At 43.2% G+C, this 24012-nt stretch overlaps 1 protein-coding gene across 2 annotated transcripts; it reads left to right on the top strand.

Moving 5' to 3' along the window:
* The first annotated feature begins 18766 nt into the window (after positions 1–18766).
* Positions 18767–24012, top strand: atf4a (activating transcription factor 4a). 2 transcript variants are annotated; one of them, XM_038978579.1, is made up of 3 exons: positions 18767–18927; positions 20951–21484; positions 22115–24012. In XM_038978579.1, exons 2-3 carry the CDS (start codon positions 21097–21099, stop codon positions 23119–23121), a joined length of 1395 nt encoding a protein of 464 aa, XP_038834507.1. In that variant the 5' UTR covers positions 18767–18927; positions 20951–21096; the 3' UTR covers positions 23122–24012. The 2 variants fall into 2 exon arrangements, with proteins under 2 accessions (XP_038834507.1, XP_038834508.1); XM_038978580.1 differs by having other exon boundaries at positions 22118–24012.

A 24012-nucleotide genomic window follows, 5' to 3' on the forward strand; every position in this document is an offset into this window, starting at 1 on the left:
GCAGGTGTTCATAATGTTTTGTATACTCAGTGTACATGGTCTTAAATTCCTTTCTGTTTGAGCTGTATTTTCACGTTGTCTCCCATTGACATCAATGCATGGCTAAGTGAACATTCTACTTGAGTAGAAGTTACATTTCTCCCCAGAGTGCATGGTCTCTGAAATGACTTGAATAACGTTTTTACTCCTCTCAGGCCACCTGCTATTGTTGACAGAGAGGAGTCCAGTTTGGCTACACAGGAAATTTGTACGGTGAGACAAAATTTAAATCATCACAGTAACAGCTCTAAATACTGTCTAAGATTTTCACTTCATTCTTAAAGGATTGGTTTTCTACTGGGTACATTAAGTCTACCTGGGTTCAGTTGTGCATCAGAATGGCTACCACGTTTCATAGTCAAATTTATTGTTGTGAACCAAATCATTAAAAGAAAATAGGTTTAGTCATGTTCATTTCACTGAATCTCTCAATGGGACTTGTAAAAGTGTCCCATATAACTGCACCGGGGACTAGTCAGTTGTTATATGGCAGTGTTTCCCAACCCTGGTCCTCCAGTACCCCCAACAATACAGTGTTGTAGCCCTGTACAAACACACCTCATTCACCTCATCGAGGGCTTGATGATTAGTTGAATCAGTGTGTGCGTATCAAATGTCATTTATATAGCCCTTCTTACATCACCTGATATATCAAAGTGCTGTACAGAAACCCAGCCTAAAACCCCAAACAGCAAGCAATGCAGGTGTAGAAGCACAGTGGCTAGGAAAAATTCCCTAGAAAGGCCAAAACCTGGGAAGAAACCTAGAGAGGAACCAGGTTATGAGGGGTGGCCAGTCCTCTTCTGGCTGTGCTGGGTGGAGATTATAACAGATCATAGCCAAGATGTTCAAATGTTCATAAATTACCAGCATGGTCAAATAATAATAATCACAGTAGTTGTCGAGGGTGCAACAAGTCAGCACCTCAGGAGAAAATGTCAGTTGGCTTTTCATAGCCGATCATTGAGAGCATCTCTACCACTCTTGCTGTCTCTAGAGAGTTGAAAACAGCAGGTCTGGGACATGTAGCACATCTGGAGAAGAGGTCAGGGTTCCATAGCCGCAGGCAGAACAGTTGAAACTGGAGCAGCAGCACGGCCAGGTGGCCTGGGGACAGCAAGGAGTCATCATGGCAGGTAGTCCTGAGGCATGGTCCTTGGGCTCAGGTCCTCTGATAGAGAGCATACTTAAATTCACATAAGACAGGAGAAATACTCAAGATATAACAGACTGACCCTAGCCCCCCAACACAAACTACTGCAGCATAAATACTGGAGGCTGAGACAGGAGGGGTCAGGAGACACTGTCCAGGGTTACAATAAAAATGTACTATTGGGGGGTACTGGAGGACCAGGGTTGGGAAACACAGCATAACAACTGACTCTGTCGTCCCCGGTGCATGGTGTTATCCAGTTGATGCAGAAAAACCTGCTTTTCTATGGACTGCCCTCCGAATAGTAGATTGATGCACACAAAATAATCTCTCCTATTGTGAGTGGAGAAAGGAGAGGAAGTGTATGAGGTAAACCGTGCTTTATGACAAGACAAATATCCAGAGAAATTGACAGTAGAATACTGGTATTTCTGAGATGGCAAAGGTAAGGGACTTTTTCATTTACCTGTGGAGTTTTATGACAGAAGTGCAATTGATAAGCTTATAACTTTAAGTCGAAACTAACATTGTGCAGCAAGTGTTTGAAAGATGTTTGTAGCTGTCTTTTGTGTCACAAGAAATGCATTTTGTTTTTCATACAATCTAAATGCAAAAAGTCAGACTGAAAGTGAAAGGGATGGAATGGCAAGGCTCAGTGTCAACAGCTGAAATATGTCTCGTCCAACTGGATAGACAAGGCAATTACATCCTGGGTTCCTTCTCCACTGCAAAATAAAACAAAGCATTTTTAGACAGATTTAAAACTATTGCATTGATAACATTTTACTTAAGAAAAATTATGCATTTATGGTAGTTGTGTTTTGGGGCTATCATGATGGAACATTCCTAGTGGGAGTTCCTGGAAAGAGTACTTACGTAGGTGCTCAGTTGGTCTTTGTTGGAGGGAGAGCAGGCTGGGCAGGTAACAGGCTGGGTAGATTACAGTCATACCTGAGTTTTCTGAAAGGCCAAGAGTTGTTGCCTGACTAGTATACAGAGTATCTTTTGCCCAATGAAAGTATTTATGTCAACGTCCTGTTTGTTATTTTCTGTACAAGGTTTATTGGCCAATTCGTCCTGTCTGTCTCAATGTCCGATCAGCCGCCTCGGCTTCTATTTCAAACCCACCCATACGGTCTTAACCCCCCCCCCCCTCCCTTTCCACCCACAGCCTCCACCTATGGTGCCCCACTCCAGGAACATCTGTAATAGCAAGCCTGAGGAGAGTGAGCCCCAGAGGAGATGGAGCTATGGTCCCTCTCCCTCAGACCCATCTGGCCCAGGGGTTGGTGAAGGCAGAGTAAGAGACTGTCAACCATTGACAACATGAGCCCTGGTCAAAAGAAGTCCACTATGTAGGGAATAGGGTGCCATTTGGGACCTTATTCCCTATATAGTGCACTACTTTTGACACAGCTATTGACTTGCATTCCTTACTATTTCAACTGCAGTTTTACCTATGACATGACTTACCTGACTTTATCCTCTTGGCCCCCTGGGGAGCATAGGACATCCACCATGGCTCTCCACCTCACTCTTCTGTGAGAGACCTATGGTTTGAAATATACATTGACTCAAATTCATTTATATTTGAACTGCAGTGGTATACTACGATGTACAGTATATAACTGGCACAGCCCAGAAGCTGCCCCCTGTGGCCCAGAATAAGTCATAGCTGAAAGAGTCCTCCACAAGAAGGTGGTTGTGACCCTCATGATGGAGTGTCTGAATTCATTAAGGCATCTCATCTGATGCAGCAACATGCATTCTTCTCTTTTAATTTGCTCTCATACAGTATGAATCTTAACACCCACCCATACATTCTTCACCCACTCCCCCCCCCCCCCCCCCCCCCCCCCACAGCCTCCACCTCCAGTGCCCCACCCCAGGAAAGTCTATGTTGGCAAGCCTGAGGAGAGTGAGCCCCAGAGGAGATGGAGCTATGGTCCCTCCTCTCCCTCACACACAACTGGTCCAGGGGTTGATAGAGGCAGGGTAAGAGACTATCCATTATTCAATGGATTGGATTCAACCATTGACAACCAGTCAGGTCACTCGTGATACAAGTCAGTATTCAATGTCCATCCATGTCTGAGGATGTTGGGAAATGAAGTGGAACCTGGCCACTGGGGCAACAATGAGCGCTGTTACCTTCAAGAAGGTTTCAGTTTTGCTAGGACGTTGGGGATGGCGTATGGGCGTAAGCATCTGCGGCTGCATGTTCGAATCCAACGATAAAGTTGTTTTTTCTACATTTTTGTTTTAAGCCTTAACCATTTGGAGTTAATGCCTAACCTTAACCTTAAACAATTCAATGTTTGATGTTTGAGGAACATGGATGAACGTCTAATTCTGACGTGAGACAGGGCTGGTAGAGACGTGTGAAATGCCTTTCTTGAAGGTCTAACCCCAACAATGCAGAAATCAATAACAATGTCATACTAAAAATAACAAGGTAGAACCAAAAACACACGATATAAAGGAAGCATACGATATACAGGCGACTTTCTCTGTAAGCAAGAACTTCACTGAACTTTCTGTTTTCCCCGTTAACACTAAAAACGTTTCTCTCTACTGTTTGAATTGTGATTGAATCAACACAATATTAGCCACTTTCATTGCAACATACCGAAATGAAATGAACCACGCAAGAGTAAATGGCTTGTTTTGAGGTACATGTAGCGACGTGTGCACATTTGTAAATGTGTTCAAAACTAGCAAAGGATAATTAGCTATTAGCCCAGTTCTAGGTAATTTGTAGTCGGCAATGGGGGAGTGATTGCTTCCTACAAGAGCACAAAACGTGTGCCTTTCTGGATATCTTTGGAAAGCTAGCTTTTTTTTGTCTTAAAGGGGCAGTGTTGTATTTTGAGACAGGTATGAATAAGCTAAGTAGCCACTAGGCAGAGTGTAGCATCAGTGAGAATGTCTGGTCTGCTGAGCGCAGAACACTGAGGCTGTACCCACTTTAGTTTTAAGTGGTAAAGTAGGCTACTGTGGCTATTTCATTATAATGAAGGCCTACTAGAGGGGCTTACAATGGAGATGATGTATCCCATTATATTTTAACATGGAAATGGCTGTTCTATTATTCAGCCTACACTAGCAGCTAATGTGTGGTGTTCAATGTAGGCCTACATTCCATGAGACTTTTGAAAGAAACATGCAGGGCTTAACCTGTTTATCCACTTGTCCTTCAGACAAGGAGGTGACTGAAAATGCTGTGGTGTTTGATGCAAGAAACCACATCGTCACTATGTGGCTCTCGCTTTGATGTCAAGCGCATCTACTCACGACCGTTCATGCTGTAAACACAGTCCAGTTCAAAGTGAATGGCACAGGTCCATATATGGCAATGGTCTGTTTGCATATAGGCCTACTGCAGCTCTGATTTGGTTATGGCGCACGGGGTCTGTGTAGAGTATGGGTCGTGCCTGTCAATGCTATAGAATTCTACTTTGACGCGTTCTGCCTACAACAATCTCTTGCATAGTTAGTTTTTTGTTTCGGTATGTTAAATTAAAAGTGGCTAATATTGTGTTGATTTGATCACAATTCCCACAGTAAAGGGGAAATGTTGATATGTAACACTAAGGGGAAAAACTCTAGAAAATTGAGTGATGTTCAATCTCATGCTTCTCTGTGTGCACTGATATTTCTTCTGTGCTGCATTCCCGGGGGAGCTACGTGCTAGTGCAGGCATGCAGCTCAGAGGGAACATCGGTCCTGAATACAAAGTGTTATGTTTGGGGCAAATCCAACACACACAACACATCACTGAGTACCACTCTTCATATTTTCAAGCATGGTGGCTGCATCATTTATGGGTATGCATGTCATCGGAAAAGACTAGGGATTTCTTAAAATAAAAAGAAATGGAATAGAGCTAATAACAGGCAAAATCTTAGAGGAAAACCTGGTTCAGTCTGCTTTTCAACAGAGACAAATTCTCCTTTTGAGCAGGACAATAACCTAAAACACAAGGCCAAATATACACTGGAGTTGCTTACCAAGACTACTTTGAATGTTCCTGAGTAGCCTACTGTAGTTTTTGCTTAAATCTATGGCAAGACTTGAAAATGGATAGGGGTGTGAATACTTTCTGAACGCACTGTGTACAAAACATTATGAACATCTGCTCTTTCCACTACATAGACTATCCAGGTTAAATCTATGATTCCTTATTGATGTCACTTGTTAAATCCACTTCAAACAGTGAAGGGAGGCGGGGGGACAGGTTAAATAAGATTGTTTTAAATGTCTTGAGACATGGATTGTGTACAGTCATGGCCAAAAGTTTTGAGAATGACACAAATATTAATTTTCACAAAGTCTGCTGCCTCAGTTAGTATGATGGCAATTTGCATGTACTCCAGAATGTTATGAAGAGTGATCAGATGAATTGCAATTAATTGCAAAGTCCCTCTTTGCCATGCAAATGAACTGAATCTCCCAAAAACATTTCCACTGCATTTCAGCCCTGCCACAAAAGGACCAGCTGACATCATGTCACTGATTCTCTCAGAAACACAGGTGTGAGTGTTGACAAGGACAAGGCTGGACATCACTCTGTCATGCTGATTGAGTTCGAATAACAGACTGGAAGCTTCAAAAGGAGGGTGGTGCTTGGAATCATTGTTCTTCCTCTGTCAATCATGGCTACCTGCAAGGAAACGCATGCCGTCATCATTGCTTTGCACAAAAAGGGCTTCATATTGCTGCCAGTAAGATTGCACCTAAATCGACCATTTATCGGATCAAGAACTTCAAGGAGAGCGGTTCAATTGTTGTGAAGAAGGCTTCAGGGTGCCCAAGAAAGTCCAGCAAGCGCCAGGACCGTCTCCTAAAGTTGATTCAGCTGCGGGATCGGGTCACCACCAGTACGGAGCTTGCTCAGGAATGGCAGCAGGCAGGTGTGAGTGCATCTGCACGCACAGTGAGGCGAAGACTTTGAGGGTGGCCTGGTGTCAAGAAGGGCAGCAAAGAAGCCACTTCTCTCCAGGAAAAACATCAGGGACAGACTGATATTCTGCAAAAGGTACAGGGATTGGACTGCTGAGGACTGGGGTAAAGTAATCCATTCATGTGTGGGGTTGCTTCTCAGCCAAGGGAGTGGGCTCTCACAATTTTGCCTAAGAACACACCATGAATAAAGAATGGTACCAACACATCCTCCGAGAGCAACTTCTCCCAACCATCCAGGAACAGTTTGGTGACGAACAATGCCTTTTCCAGCATGATGGAGCACCTTGCCATAAGGCAAACGTGATAACTAAGTGGCTCAGGGAACAAAACATCGATATTTTGGGTCCATGGCCAGGAAACTCCCCAGACCTTAATCCCATTGAGAACTTGTAGTCAATTCTCAAGAGGCGGGTGGACAAACAAAAACCCACACATTCTGACAAACTCCAAGCATTGATTATGCAAGAATGGGCTGCCATCAGTCAGGATGTGGCCCAGAAGTTAATTGACAGCATGCCAGGGCGGATTGCAGAGGTCTTGAAAAAGAAGGGTCAACACTGTAAATATTGACTCTTTGCATCAACTTCATGTAATTGTCAATAAAAGCCTTTGACACTTATGAAATGCTTGTAATTATACTTCAGTATTCCATAGTAACATCTGCCAAAAATATCTAAAGACACTGAAGCAGCAAACTTTGTAAATTAAAATTTGTCATTCTCAAAACTTTTGGCCACGACTGTATGTGTCCCATTCAGAGGGTGAATGGGCTTGACAAAAGTTAAGTTTTTCAAGATCAACAGTTTCCTGTGTGTATCAAGAATGGTCCGCCACCCAAGGACATCCAGCCAACTTGACACAACTGTGGGAAGCAGCGGAGACTAGATGAATTGAGGCTGTTCTGGGGGCAAAAGGGGGGAGGGGGTACAACTCAGTATTAGGAAGCTGTTCTTAATGTTTTGTACATTGTGTATATAACAATGGTGTGACACTATTTTATTTTTTTCTTACTGATGTCTTAGAAGCCAGGCACAGCCCAGAAACCACCCCCTGTGGCCCAGAATAGGTGGTCGGTGGGAAGGAATCCTCCAGAAGGTGGTTGTGACCCTCAGGATGGGGGGAGTGTGTCTGAATTCATTAAGAAGGTATCTCATCTGGTGCAGCAATGCACTTCTCTTTCATTTGCTCTCATATACAGTGAGAGTGAATCCCAACTTCCACTTATGTCCCATTTTCTCTGTCTCCCACTGACATTTAACGTACAACTAAGTGGAAATTCGTCTTGAGCGGAAGTTAGGATTTACGTCAAAGTGCACTCTCTGAATATTATTGAATGTTATTTCAGTTTGAAGCTAAAGAGGACCAGAACAAGCAGCTGGTGGTGCGTCGTCCTCTTGGCCCGCCTGCCGTCATTGACAGGGAGGACTCCGATCCCCCTCTCTATGAAAGGGTTTTGGCTGCGCAGGAAACTCGTACGGTGAGACAGACGGAGAAAACAGATGTTTAACACTAAGCTTAATTCAAATAATCGTGTATTGGTCGCGTACACAGTTTAGAAGATGTTATGTTACTAGCTCCTAACAATGGAGTATAATGCCAAACAAATAAGGATTGTCTCAACGAATCCAATTAACAACCCAAATAACACTGGAACAGTAATCCAAATGCAATCTATATGTATGTATACCGGGATAATTTACACAATATACTGTATACTAAGAATGACCGAGTACAGCAGTAGCTCACTGTAATATATCTATGTCAAGAATCCAGTATATAATACATGTGGTGTGTAACAACAATGTACAGTAGAAATATTAGAATGAGCTATACGGAGAATAAATACTGTGATCTTAAAACTAATACTTGGTTTTCCGAGCTGTACATTGTTCTTCCAGTTTGGGTCGCCTGCCGTCGTTGACAGAGAAGAATCCAATGACTATATCTATGAAGAGGTTTTTGTTACGCATGAAACTCATACGGTATGACAACTAAAGGGATCAGTCAGCCAGCTACAAATACTGTTTAAGTTATTCACATTATACTTAAAAGGTTAGCTAACATGCTAACTAGTTGCAAAGTAGCAAGTAGTTGCAAAGTTGTCTGAGGCGATTTGAACATGCAACTTTTGGGTTGCTCAACATTCACTTTATACGCCAACCCATCCATCCTCCTTTAGTTTTTGCCTTAAGTAACCTTCTGTCTTATGTAACCATACCAAACATTACATATCATATACAATTGAGTGCCCCTGATTTTCGTTTACTATGTTACGTCTAGTCTGAGACCAGCCTGATTTCCCAGGCCCAGATTAAGCTTAGTCCATGATTTTTATTTTTTATTTTTAATAATGCTTTTTACAAATGTTTACTCTTGCCCAGAGCAATTTAAAGTAGTGAGTGCATAAAAATAAAAAAAATCTTCATTGGAATCAAACCCACAACCCTGGCGTTGCAAGCACCATGCTCTACCAACTGTGCTACACGGGACCATTCTCAATGGAGATTCTCTTTTGAAAGAGTTTTTAATCCAGGACTAGGCTTGATCTTAATCTGGGAAACCGGCCCGACGTGTCATACTTTATTACAGGTCAAACAAAGTGTCCTGAAAATAAGTTTATTGTATTTCTATTGTTTTAGGTTGCAGTTCAACAACGGATATGTGCAACCTATGATCACTATGTAAGGCCACCTCCTCCATTGCCGTTAAAGCAGTCACTCCCTCTGAAAGGCAGAATCAAAACACTCTCAATAAGCAGCGTTAGTGAAGAGGAACAAGAAGATAACATCAAGGTATTCCAAGTATGACTGAGAACCTGCTCCGTGATGATTCCCCTGGGTATAGATCTAGGATCAGCTTCCACTTCCCCCGTCCTAACAGTAACAATTAGTGGGGGAAATATGCTAAACTGATCCACGATCAGAATTTACTGAAATTCACCATACACCGTAAAACCTAACCTAAACAGCCCTAACTGGTCAAAAGACAGGAATGAAAACACAACCACTAGCGGCTGTTGGGCCTATGTATAACCATGAACAGCTCAACTAAGCTGTCAGGCATCAATACATTGTGTATTATACACTGCTCAAAAAAATAAAGGGAACACTAAAATAACACATCCTAGATCTGAATGAATGAAATATTCTTATTAAATACTTTTTTCTTTACATAGTTGAATGTGCTGACAACAAAATCACACAAATTATCAATGGAAATCAAATTTATCAACCCATGGAGGTCTGGATTTGGAGTCACACTCAAAATGAAAGTGGAAAACCACACTACAGGCTGATCCAACTTTGATGTAATGTCCTTAAAACAAGTCAAAATGAGGCTCAGTAGTGTGTGTGGCCTCCACGTGCCTGTATGACCTCCCTACAACGCCTGGGCATGCTCCTGATGAGGTGGCGGATGGTCTCCTGAGGGATCTCCTCCCAGACCTGGACTAAAGCATCCGCCAACTCCTGGACAGTCTGTGGTGCAACGTGGCGTTGGTGGATGGAGCGAGACATGATGTCCCAGATGTGCTCAATTGGATTCAGGTCTGGGGAACGGGCGGGCCAGTCCATAGCATCAATGCCTTCCTCTTGCAGGAACTGCTGACACACTCCAGCCACATGAGGTCTAGCATTGTCTTGCATTAGGAGGAACCCAGGGCCAACCGCACCAGCATATGGTCTCACAAGGGGTCTGAGGATCTCATCTCGGTACCTAATGATGACAGTCAGGCTACCTCTGGCGAGCACATGGAGGGCTGTGCGGCCCCCAAAGAAATGCCACCCCACACCATGACTGACCCACCGCCAAACCGGTCATGCTGGAGGATGTTGCAGGCAGCAGAACGTTCTCCACGGTGTCTCCAGACTCTGTCACGTCTGTCACATGTGCTCAGTGTGAACCTGCTTTCATCTGTGAAGAGCACAGGGCGCCAGTGGCGAATTTGCCAATCTTGGTGTTCTCTGGCAAATGCCAAACGTCCTGCACGGTGTTGGGTGTTAAGCACAACCCCCACCTGTGGACGTCGGGCCCTCATACCACCCTCATGGAGTCTGTTTCTGACCGTTTGCGCAGACACATGCACATTTGTGGCCTGCTGGAGGTCATTTTGCAGGGCTCTGGCAGTGCTCCTCCTGCTCCTCCTTGCACAAAGGCGGAGGTAGCGGTCCTGCTGCTGGGTTGTTGCCCTCCTACGGCCTCCTCCACGTCTCCTGATGTACTGGCCTGTCTCCTTTTATTTTTTTGAGCAGTGTATTATTTACATACATGTGGGTTTGTTACATACAGAACCTCCAAAGAATCATCACTAATGACAATTTGACCACAACCATTTGTCAAATTCACATTTCACTCTTTCATTTGATTCTTCCATCAGGATGCAGATTGTCTGATGGAATGGTGGGAGAAGGTGAAAAGTGAACGTGAGCATCACAGCCTCAAAATGTACTTTGTAATTTCCAGCATAGTTTAGGTGTGACTTTAATATTTTCCTATGCCTTTTAGCATGGAAAGATCTGTCTAATGACCATAAACTGGCCAAGAAGGGAGAAGCAAAGTAAGTTATTTAGTTTAGACCCAGCTAACAATGTTTTGTACATTTGAATATTCTGTCACTAACCACCCTCCATACTAATGACCTTCTATATCTAGACTGTTCAAAGAGAAAGCCCAGCGGTTCCAGAATTCATTGCAGTTGTACAACCTCCTCCTGACTAAGCATGGGGAGACCCTAAAGAACCACATCATTAACCTCATCAGCATCGCAGACAACTTAGACAAGGTAGGAGTACTATAGACTACTGCACAGGCAACATAGACAGGGTAGGCGCATGATGACCTACTGTACAGACTACTTAGACAAGGTAGCACTATAGTCTAGTGTACAGACAACTTAAACAAGGTAGGAGCACTATAGACTACTACTGTACACACTTGTAATGCCTTTGATTTTTAATGTAAGCCTGTAACTAACATCAATTACCCCCAAGCAGATGATTTAAATACAATTCTACAATTCCATTAGATTTAATTCAATTCAACAATTTAATTCTATCCAAGGTTTCCAAGGGAACCAAGATTGCTGGCATCACCGGGGGCGCCACGGGGGCGGTTGGAGGGGTGGCGGCTGCGGCAGGGGTGATCCTCGCCCCCTTCACGCTAGGGGCATCACTGGCCTTGACAGTGGTCGGTGTCGGTGTAGCTGCAGCTGGAGGGGTCACAGGGGCCTCTGCAGCTATCGCTAACAAAGTGAGCTGTTAGAATCCAAACACAATCACACTTTATTTATAGAGCATTTGAAGGATGATGGCACACTTAATATATTAATATGGTTCCTGCTTGATTGGACAGACACCAGGAATTTCACTTGGCCTGGGAGCAAAGTTGGTTTCCCATGCAACTCACTCAGATAAATTCACTAAGTGTTCCATTCGGAACTTAGATACTTAAAAGAATGTTGAAGTACTGTGCATAACATCACTGTCCAACTCCTCTTCATTCCAGGAAGTAAATTCTTCATCTCTTTTAGGTGAGCAGTGCACAGGACAGGAAGAAGATTGAGCTGATCCTCCAGGACTACCTGGCCCTGATGGGTGACATTGAAGCCTGCTTGAGGTTCATCAACGCGGGCTTGGAGCACCTGAGGAAGCACAACCTCTCAACCCTCCAGGAAGTCGACACAGAGGCCGTCAGAGTGGTCAGGTATGATCTTAATATACTGCATTTACTTTTGTCTGGAAATATATTGACTTTATTTTTAAAATATTTGCATGTTTTTAAACCTTAACCTAAACCAGGGTGGCCATAGTGACAGGAGTGGGTAGCTCCAGTGCCATAGATGCCAGCAGTAAGGCATCGGGGATGCTCCAAGGCTTCGCTCTGGGCATGGATATCTATTTTACCCAGAAGAAGGATGGCAAAGGTGGCCCGACGCTGAAGAAGGGATTGGAGTCCAAGTTTGGGAAAAAGATACGCGAAGTGGCTCAGCAGCTGAATGAAGGGCTGGATGAAGTGATCAAGGTCAAATATGAGCTAGTTAAAAATAATCTCATCCTCTGAAGAAAGGGAAAGGGGGATACCTAGTCAGTTGCTCAACTGAAATGTGTCTTCCGCATTTAACCCAACCCCTCTGAATCAGAGAGGTGTGGAGGGCTGCCTTAATCGACAGCCCTACACACACAAAAATGTGTTTTCCTCAAGGCTTCTTTGGGAAGGGTGATGATTCCAGTGATAATTAAAATGTTGGGGTGGCGGCTCATTGGACTTGATGTTATGCGATTACATGATTATGATCAGTGTCTTGTGAATTGAGTGGTTGACGGTCAGTAGTTCTCAATTCTCTCCTCAGGGACCCTGAGCTGTTCCAGCGCTAGCGTAGTTGATTCTGTTAGACACAATAGTAAAACCTATGGAATTTAAAAAATATAACATTGCTATAAAACCAGAATAAAATAACCTTTTGATAACCTGTTTCTTTACAGAACCAATCATTCTCCATGAAGTTTCTATAAATAACCATAAGGGTTCTATATAGCCCCAAAAAGGGTTGTAACCATAGCGGAACCCTTTGTCTAAAACATTTTATTAATGGTTATTTACAGAATATTTTGGTACGTTGTCTACCAGGTTTCAGTTGTGTATCATAGAATCACTAAAACAATTTCCATTGTCAAATCTATTGTCATATAAACCAATGTTGTGAATAAATAATTAGAAGACATCATTTTTTTTCAAATTTCAATTAGTGTCTCAATGGGCCTTGTAGGACTGTATATTATAACTGATAATGTACTCTCCGGTGCAATGATCAGGGCCAGCCCTCCCTTTCGGCAAGATTAGGCCCGGCACTTGATTTTTGGGGAGGCATTTTGACAATTGGCTGCCGCCCTCCGGCGCCCCTGATCCGCTACTACACCGCCCGCTGCAGCCCAGCTCATAGCGTTGCTGCTGTTCCCGCCCCATTCCTGCTTCTCCCGAATCCCACTAACCTTGGTGGTGATGTGTTTATGGGATTATCCAATTGTGAAAAATTTATAAAAATGAATCTGCCAATTTAAATGTTTTTTTTAAATATATTTGTGTGTGTGACAAACGATTAGTGATTAAGGCAGTAGCGTACCCTGTTAGTAGCTAGCTAATAGTGGATATGAATTTAGCTAAACGTAATCTATAGAGTTTAAACAATTTGTTACCACGTCTAAAACTGAGAAAAGAGGCACAATCTCTGAACCAAAGACATTTACTGGTGCAATATATCAGCATGCAGCACTGTCCATCAGCCGGTGTGGAGAATGACAGGCCATTCATTCGCCGAAAACGACGAGCCCCGGTTCGCTGATTCTAGCAGCGAAGAGGGCAAACCGGAGGAGTCCCGAGCCATGCACTTCCACCGATGATGACAGTTCTCTGTCTGGACCAGAACAGGTGGTCGCACCAGGCCTAGCCACACCTCCAAACAATGCCGGCGAAGACCATATCTTGGACCCGGACTCAGATTCGTCGCTCCCCGTCCCCGATGACAGTTGTGGTGCTGCTGCTAAATCCGACTCCCAGACAAAAAAACATAAAAGATCCCTGTGAGTGGCCAAAATATATGAATGGATCTTTACGGGTTATGTTAGTGCAGGCTGGACCACATCGGGATAAATAGGGGTATTTCCCAAGAGATTAGGGTAAACGAAAGTTTTCGGTGGCCCACTACAATAGGAGGATGGCGAACGGGGGGAGAGTGGAGCGACCAAGGTTTGTCTATTCCAAGTAAAACGACGCAGCCTTCTGTTTTTGCTCCTTTTGCTGCAAACAGAATTACATATATAATTGGAGCTTATTTCTTCATCTTCCAAAAAAGAAGAGGTAAACCTACCTGTTTGACAGACACAACTATCCTCCATAGATGTCGGTATAGCCAAATACTTCAATACTGTCGCATGCACTGATTAAATACCTCCGTGTCTGGGAAGGGCTTGGTGTGTTTGACTAAAACCAAGGCTCGAATTAAGTGAGGGTGTCACATACCCTTTGTTAAAGGGCAAAAATTATATATATTATTTGCTTTATATTTTGAAATACATAAAATGTATCCAGATGATATCAAGCGTTCTATAACAATGCTTAACTCGGTCATGCCTTATGGGGATATATTAATTCCTCTCTATGACAATCTGAAGCTAAACTGCAGCCAACAATATTCGAGGAGATATAAAAAAAAAGAACTTTACTATTCTGTCCCTATTAATTTAGCTTTTCTCTTTCTGAGAAAAATATGTTTGTTTAAAACCAGGCAGCTTTTAGGGAAGCAATTCTGTTGTTGGGTTATACAACTGAAGAGTAGCCAGCAGTTGAAGTTGACCGGTTTCTGTGAGCTTTTGTCTGTGTGGAAAGGTAACTTTTGAAAGTGCCATAAGAATGTCTAAGATGTAATTATTTTTGTCTCACCTAGGGTGGCAGAGCTTCCGGGGCATTAGTGATTTTATCAATGTAATCAGATTAAAAAATATTAGGCTATATTATTGACATTGAACTGTTTTATATAGCCTATTAACGAGATGTTTAATTTGTAGCTTAGGCCTATTAATTGGGCTGCTATTATGTTCTGTTCCTTCTGACTTTTAGCTGAGAATTTTTGTCTCGCCTAGGGCAGCAGAACGTCCAGGACCGGCCCTGGGCATGATCATGTTGTGGCTCAAGTTAATGAAGTAGAACGTTTGATGCCCTCCGAAAAGTAGATCTAAGCACACAAAATAATAATGATCTTCTATTGTGAGTAGAGAGAGGAAGTGTATGAGAGAAACAGTGCTTTGTGACAAGACAATTCTCCAGGGAAGTTCAGACAGGAGTATAGTTGTACATCTGTGATGGCAAAGGTAAGGGCCTTTTTGTATTTACCTGTGGAGTTTTGTGTCTCTGAGTCTGGTATGATTTAGCCCCCAATGCATAGCCTCAAAGGAATGAGCAGACTTCATGAAAGTTTATTTTGTTCAAAAAGTACATACGTCTTTGCCCCAACATACTTTATTATTTGTGCTCACTTAGGGATTTATGTTAAACCTTGTATTGACTACATTAACCAAACATAAATTAATGCATTGCAAAAATAATTTTAAAAAAAATGTATAAGTAGGGCCCTGTGTTTTATGACATGATGCCTGATTTTAATGCTGCATTTTCAGCCTTACTCAGACAATTGCTTCAATTCTTTTTATGTATGGTGCTGGACAATCTGACATAAAAAGAAAAGGAGGACAGTTTGATCAAAAAGCTTTAAATGAAGGTTAAAATCCAGGCATGTCATATGATGGCGCAAACCACAAGGCCCTATTTTTAAGACACGCCCACTTGTGTGTGACACTGTCAGAGTGAAAGTGAGAAGGATGCAAGGTATTACTAATGATTCATTCCAAGTTGCACAACTCAACAGCCTAAATGTGTCTTGACTCTTGTCCAAATGGATAGACGGGCAACATCCAGGGTTCTTCCTCCACTGCAAAAGACAAATAAAGCATGTACAGAAAGCAGATTATCAACTGTTGTCAAGCACACCTGGGTCAGAAAATATGATTGCCTTCCTCAATAGCAGGCAGCGATTTCTACTAGATGAAAAGCCAAAATTAGTTTGACATCCTGGCATTTGAAGCATACTCAATTCGAAGTGGGACATACAATAAAATGTTATTTCCGCATACCCCAAAATACTACTATTTAGAACTCAACTACAGTTATTCAGCAGGTGCTTCATCTCTGTCCGGCTCCTTACTATTCACCGTTATAAACATGACAGTATCGATTTAAAGAAGTGTTTGCTTTTAACCTTTCCACCTTAGCTACTTTTTGAGTGTGTGGCAGATTCATCCCCCCACAGCTTCCACCTCTGGTGCGCCACTCCAGGAACATCTATATTGTCAAGCCTAAGGAGAGTGAGCCCCAGAGGAGATGGAGCTGTGGTCCCCCCTCTCCCTCAGTCACACTTGGCCCAGGGGTTGGTGGAGGCAGAGTAAGATTGGATTCAACCATTGTCAACATACCGTACATCAAGTTGAATTCCTTTATATTTGAACTGCAGTTTTAACTATGACATGACTTACCTGACTTCATCCTCTTGGTCCCCTGGGGAGTTTTATATGATATGACACATAATGACATGACACATAACATGTTAAGAATGTTTCTGCATATGTACCAAGATGATCAAATAAACCTTAAATAAACCGTGCTTCTACACCTGCATTGCTTGCTGTTTGGGGTTTTAGGCTGAGTTTCTGTACAGCACTTCGAGATATTAGCTGATGTACGAAGGGCTATATAAAAAAACTTGATTTGATTTGATTAACCAGGGTGGCCAAAGTGACAGGAGTGGGTAGCTCCAGTGCCATAGAGGCCAGCAGTAAGACATCGGGGGTGCTCCAAGGCTTCGCTCTGGGCATGAATATCTACTTCACGAAGCAAGAGGATGGTCCAAAGCTGAAGAAAGGACTGAAGTACAAGTTTGGGGAAAAAGATACGCAAAGTGGCTCAGCAGCTGAATGAAGTGTTAGCAGAAAATAATCTCATCCTCTGAGGTGGAGGAGAAAGAGGATGAGGAGCCAAATCAATGTTTATTTGTAAGGTGAAAATAATATAGGGTGTAAACTGTACAGTGAAAATAATATAGGGTGTAAACTGTACAGTGGAAATAATATAGGGTGTAAACTGTACAGTGAAAATAATATAGGGTGTAAACTGTACAGTGAAATTCTTACTTGGAAGCTCTCAACATTCCAGTAACGTTACACTTTGTCAAAAATATTAGCAATAAAAATAGAAAGTCGTACAAAATATGTAGGAAAATAAAAAATGTTTTGTTATTTTAGTCTGCTCTGTTCTATTCTGTCCTATTCTTTTTTTATACTATTCTGTCCTATAATGTTTTATTCTATTCTATGAATAGTTGAGATTGTCTGTGAATAAGAAGGCATGATGTTGTTAATCATGATTTGTCAGGACTCTTGACAGCTGCTTTTCCAGATGTAGATATTTTTACAAGTAACTTTAACAAATGCCCCAATCCACATTGATTGACTCAACCTCAAAATATGTAATAAACAAATAACCTTGAATTCATTATATTTACATCTCTATCAACAAAATTAAGAGACACAATATTTTTGCTCAATAAACTATATTTTTTCAAATTATCTTTCTAAAAAACATTTCTATATTGTCACGTTTTCCAAACATTAGGAACACCTTCCTAATATTGAGTTGCACCCCCTTTCACCCTCAGAACAGCCTCAATTCGTTGGGGCATGGACTCTACAAGGTGTTGAAAGAGTTCCACAGGGATGCTGGCCCATGTTGACTCCAATGCTTCCCACAGTTGTATCAAGTTGACTGGACGTCCTTTGGGTGGTGGACCATTCTTGATACACACGGGAAACTGGTGAGTGTGAAAAACCCAGCAGTGTTGCAGTTCTTGACACAAACCAGTGTGCCTGTCTTGCCCATCCCCCCTCTGAATGGTATACATACACAATCCATATCTCAATTGTCTCAAGGCTTAAAAATCCTTCTTTAATCTGTCTCCCCCCTTCATCTACACTGAAGTGAATTTAACAAGTGACATCAATAAGGGATCATAGCTTTCACCTGGATTCACCTGGTCAGTCTATGTCATGGAAAGAACAGGTGTTCTTAATGTTTTGTATACTCTGTGTATATCTGTACTATACATTTGTTGTTAAAAATGTCTGATCAATTGACATTTTTATTTTTACTACCCACTAGACCCTGACTTGGAATACCACTGGTCAAATGGAACAGTAACATTGTCTGTTTCTCAAATGGCACCATATAGGGCTGTGGTCAAAAGTAGTGCACTACATAGGGAATAGGGTACCATTTTGATGTATTATAGACAATAGAGAACTCAATGACCTCCACTAATTTATTTGGCTTTTCAACCACCAGGTGGAGGGATTGGACATGTATTCAATTGTAATCATGAGTTGTCATCAGAATATAACTAAACTACATCTGTTTATAAAATTGAAATAAAGTTACCACAATTTTCGTTTTAATCTTTTGATTAGTTACCGTTGATTAGTCTTCAGTTAAGTTAATAAAGACACTCGAATCCTTGAGGACAAATCGTCTTTGAAAAGAGAGACTCCTCTAGAAATTCAACGTGTCCTTTTCTACCATAAGTAATGGGTGTATTAAGGCTGAAAAACAATTATTTTATCACTTTAGACAAGTTCTAATACATTTTGATCGATCTTAGATTGACTTTTATCTAACTTTGTGAAGTAGTCTACTCTACACATTGCAGTCCTTCGTTTAGTGGGCAACAAGTTTCACGTAATCAAACATAATACACTGGCTTTTTTAGATTTGAAATACAAGTTACCAATGTAAACATTAATTTCCTCTTCAATCTTAATTCAATGTATACATGTTAATTTGACCTACATTTCGTCGGTTACACTATGGCCCTGGACCTATTTATTTCCAACGAGCTGAATAACGATCTAAACCAATCAGAGGCAGTAACGGGATCGGAGTGATACACCACAGCGCTGTTTGACGGAAGGATACACTTGGGTGTGATGCGGGACTATAAATAATCATGTGACCTAGCTCGACCGTTGTTTCTCTGTGACATTCAACGAAATTTCGTAGCATTCCGAGCGCTCAGTTCTCCCTCGCAAAATGGCAGTTTAACGTGCAGCGGCTTATCCAGCAGCGGCAACAACCCGGCAGTGCAACGGTCAAGCACTGGCTTTTTTACGCAAAATGGCGTAAGTAAAAATTATACGTATTTCTTCTTACAAAATGTAAAGTCAGTCACATGTCAGCTGTCGGGCATGTGTGGCTGGCAAGCAGGCTTGGGAAGTTGTTGTTAGCGTTCTAGCTAGCTAACTCTACAATACAATAGCTTATACTGTTAGCTAACTTTACTTCAGATATTCGATATGTCAGACTGTCAGCTAGATTTGGGCTGTCTTTGGCACCTACCCAGCTGTGGAAATAGTAACTCGTATCAACTGTCTGCCTGAAATAACTAACGTTAGATGGCATATGCTAACGTTATTCAGTGTCGGCGTTTCAGTGCCTTTCAACAAAGTGACAATACAACCATGTGGATCCCGTGCCATCTACAGTGGGTCATTTAAACCGATATCTACGTCATAACTAATCAACTACCCCCTTCTCATATTGAATAACAATATTGTTATGATTTTTAACTAATGTTATTAAACCCAGGCTCATAAATTAATGAAGTTACTATGCCAGACATGGCAACGTGGCACTTTCAAAATGGCGTACTTTTGTCCTCTCGCTTTCTACTTTCCTTTCATGACAGATGGTTGTTGTGAAAATGGCGGTATCCTCACCCTCCCCTCTCCGTTTCCATAGTGAGTCAGCGAGGAGGCGGCGTTACCGGTCACATCATGACCAAATTAGGCAACGTTATCCCGTGGCGGAGGGCGGGGAGTTTACCAACACTGGCGGAATTTCCACTGAAGTATTAGACCAGAATATCTCTCGTACTATTTTATTGTGAAATACATGAATGCGTTTTAGGAGATATTAAGTCAAAGTTGTTATTGACTCGACTTGTTCCTTTAGCACTTAGTTTAACAATTGGCCTCAGTTTTACCAGGAAACGACCGACTGTTACTGTTGACTAGGTCACTAGGACATAACTTCAGATACCACAGGTTTTACAAGATATCTCTAGCAGACTGTTTTCATGTGTATTTCCCAAATGCATACTTCCTCTTAAAATACTTCCTCCTAACACTGGGGCATTTGTTTATTTGTCCCTACCCTGGTGGGAGAAGTTTGAACCGGTGCATTCGTTGAGCCAGGTGCCCTGCTCAGTCCAACTGCGAAGCCAGCTCAAATCAAAAGTGACATAAATAAGCATGTGGAGTGATGTGTAGGGTTCTGTGTTTTCACATGCAAAAGTGGTTGCTTTTGATAAATGCTGTATCTGTCTTCAAAGTGAAAACGAGTTAAATATTTATTATATGGAGAAGCGATGTATGTTTCTGGACCACGCACCATGCTGCCTTTGTTGACAACATGACAGAGCAGCGTGATTTGTCAAGGGCGCTCCTCCCTCCCCACTTTCGCCCGACGTGAAGGACTATTCCCCGGTTCAACCCAGGCCAGCGTAATAGAACTTCCTCGATGGGTGTTACTAACACAGTACAATGAGGGTATTCAATGAGTTGCACCATTTAACTGACACCATTTATTGATATGATTACCTAGCCCTCAAAACAATGACATGTGGCGAAGAGATTATCTTGAAGAACGATCTGACCTTAAAGGCCATGTACTCTTATAATCTCCACCCGGCACAGTCAGGAGGACTGGCCACCCCTCAGATCCTGGTTCCTCTAGGTTTCTTCCTAGGTTCCTTCCTTTCTAGGGAGTTTTTCCTAGCCACCGTTCTTCTGCATTGCTTGCGGTTTGGGGTTTTAGGCTGGGTTTCTGTTTAGGCACTTTGTGACATCTGCTGATTTAAGAAAAGAAATAGGCTTTATAAATACATTTTTATTGATTATTTTCCTTTTTATGTAGCCTAGCTATGATGGTACTAAGGCCCTGTCATACATGCAATCTCACCCCTATCACACCTTCTCTCCTACAGTATGTGTATGTCTACCGGAGAGAATGGGATATGCAAAATACATTTCTGTTGCTCATGTAGTAAATGGACCAATAAAGTAATGTTCTCTCCTCTGTGGAACTACTTGTCATACTGCAATTTGTAACCCCTATCCCTCCATCTCTCCTTTCTGCTTCCAGTTCTCTCAAACCAACCACCCTCAGCTCTGCTGTTGTCTACCACAGCACGATATCACCGTTCCCCCTAACGACGACAACGTCAGAAGACTCTCTGTTATCCCGTTATAGTACCCTGTTACTGTTGACAGCCACCAGAAGAAGCAGTCATGTCCCTGTTGACTTCCCAACTGGTCTTGGAGGACGTTGGGGCCCTGTTACTGGACAACTGGTTTCTGACGGCTGACCCCATGGGGCCCCGTCTGGACCAAGATGAAGAGGATGATCTACCCCCCTCTCTCTCCTCCTTCTCTTCTTCCCGCTCCCTCTCTCTCTCCAACTCTTCCGCCTCTTCCCTCTCTCCCTCCTCTTTGTTTAGTTTGTCTCCTTCCCCCTCCCATCTCTCGTCCTCCGACTCCCTCCCTACATCCCCTCGTCCCTCGTTCCTGGGGAGCAGCAAGGCCGGGTCCGGGGTAGAGGACCACCTGATGCCGTTGACTCCGTGGCTGGACTCTAGCGAGCTGCTCCATGCCCACATGGGAACAAACGTCTGCAGAGGTGAGAACACAGCTGAAAAGAAAACCACAACAAAAACGCACAGCTCAAGTGTTGCTAAACACATACAAACTCCTCCTTTGTTTGCTGCCTAACCCTATACGTGGTTCCATCTGTGCTGTTATCACATCTATTAGGCTTAAACCTATCCCCCACCTACGCTCTCCCCTGGGCTCGGTTTGTCATAAACAGTTGCCTAATACCAACGTGTATGGTAATTAACCATAGAGGTCGTTAGTAACTACCGGTATTACCCGTTTGCACATCCACATGTGATGACAAGCCGCCCATCACCCCAACAAACTGGTTTGCACCAGATTTCCTGGCTATTACTGTAAAACAAGACTGGTGTCAGCGGTGCTTTTCCTCCTGTTGTACAGGCAGGAAACATGTTGGCAAACAATAGGGTTTTATAGTAGGGTTCCGGTATCAGCAACTCCAATGTCCCTTCAAATCATGATTAGACTGGAATATTGTCTTTCAGGGCAGATTTTTGTTTGGGAAAGGACTTTTCAGAGGACTGATTTATACTTCGTTATCACTGTACAATAATTATTAAAATTGTCATGTCATAAGCATTGAGTATAATATGTTGTATATTGAGATGGAATTTACTTATCGCTTCTTCCCCAGATGATGCGTTTTCGGGCATGGACTGGATGGCTGAGAAGATAGACCTGAGTGACTTCGACCTGGACTCTCTGATTGGCTCCTGTTGTTCCGACGCCCCGCCCAGTTCCCCTGAGGAGCTCCTGGCCTCCCTGGAGACCCACATGGACCTAGACCTGGTGGACCCCTTCACCGCCACAATCCCTGCCCCACACGAGGTGCTCTCACTGGGCATCCCTCTGGCTGACCTCCCCTCCCTGGAGCTCCCTGAAGAAGAGGTAAGGGATGAGGTCAGAGGTCCTGTGGTGACGGTTCAGGATCAAGAGGTCGTGGTGAAGTCTGAGCCACAGTCTCCAGCACCCCTCTCCATGGGGTATACCCTCGAGCTGGGGAGCGAAGTGGACGTTGATGTCTTGGAAGTCAAGACAACCCACACTCCACCTACCATCATCTCTGAGCCTAGCGACAGCCTCCAGACCACCGCCCCTATCGTCCTCTCCCTCCTGCCCTCAGGCCACTTTGTGGTGGTCCTCTCTCCTAAAGAGGAGCCAACCATCCTCCCCACATCAACCCTCTCAGCCTCCAGTAGCTGTGATGACCAGTCTGATGACAGCGACTCCGGCATCGACTCTGTATCCGGCTCCCCTCCTCACCACCCATCTTCCTCCCCCTCTCCTTCTCCCTCCATAGCCGGGTCCTCCAGGACCAAACCCTACTCCAAACCTGAACCTGAGACTACATCCCCCACAACCCTCAGCGGCAAGGTCAAATCAGTATCCGGGGCGCCCAAGGTCGTGGAGAAGAAGCTCAAGAAGATGGAGCAGAACAAGACTGCAGCGACACGTTACCGACAGAAGAAGAAGAGTGAACAGGAAGTGCTGAGCGCGGAGTGTTCCGAGCTGGAGCAGAGGAACAGTGAGCTGGCAGAGAAGGCTGACGGCATCAGCAGAGAGATCCAGTACCTCAGAGATCTGATGGAGGAGGTCCGCTCAGCGAAGAACAGGAAGAAGACCACTGTTAGTGTGGCGTAGTCAGCGGAAATTATGGATAGAAGGAAGGCAAGAAAGGGGAATGCATAGAATGAGATCCAGTACCTTGTGGAGGAGGGGCTACGTCTTGGTTATCCACCCTTCTACCAAAGTGTACTTTTGCATACTTGCGGTCTATGATGGGAAGTGTGCATTTGCATACTTTAGGAGAAGGGTGGAGAATGGAGAAGGCAGTCGGGTAATGGCTAGAAAGATAATAGAAAAGTTGATGAGATTATTATCAGGGGGAGAAGATGTGGGACTGATTTTAGTCAGGCGGAGCATCAGTCATGCTGGTCTGTTCTGTATGAACCCTATCACAGTGTTACACTGGTATACATACACATTATTAAACACACACAAGTGTTGTATGGTATGTCTTGACTAGGCCATGGTTACTGCGTAGGTAGGAAAATGTAGAATTACGACGAACACAAATTAGTATGGCCACACTTACCAAGATCCAACCCATAACCTTCCCCCAAAATACTCCAGTTTCAAAGACCAGTTACAACCCCCCCAAACTGTCACCCTACTGTTACTCTTACCCCACTCACCCCTTACCTTCCCCCTCTTTTCTCGTTACCCCAAAACCCTTTGACTTCCTCCATGCAGCTTTAGTCCAGAAAGGGGCCTCGCCCTGTGGCAGATTTTTAATTGTTACACTGAATTCCCTCTGTCACAATGTTATGTTTGGTATGTATATATCTTCACCTGAACTCTACTCTGGCTTCATCAGGGTTTTATTTAACGCTGGATAGTAGAAAACCATCCATCTACTAGACTGTCCTAGACCTAGTTGGCAACTCTAGTGTAGCTTTTAGCTACATGTTTGTTTGGCTTGTATAAATGCTTTGCTATTGTTTACTATTAAAGCTCCTTATTGAATCTCAA

This window comes from Salvelinus namaycush, chromosome 39 (genome assembly GCF_016432855.1).
Source record: "Salvelinus namaycush isolate Seneca chromosome 39, SaNama_1.0, whole genome shotgun sequence".
NCBI lineage: Eukaryota > Metazoa > Chordata > Actinopteri > Salmoniformes > Salmonidae > Salvelinus > Salvelinus namaycush.

Coding starts and splice junctions, on each gene's coding strand:
- atf4a (XM_038978579.1), top strand. CDS start 21,097: ATGTCCCTGTTGACTTCCCAACTGGTCTTGGAGGACGTTGGGGCCCTG. Junction 21,485..22,114: donor GGGAACAAACGTCTGCAGAG/GTGAGAACACAG, acceptor CTTCTTCCCCAG/ATGATGCGTTTTCGGGCATG.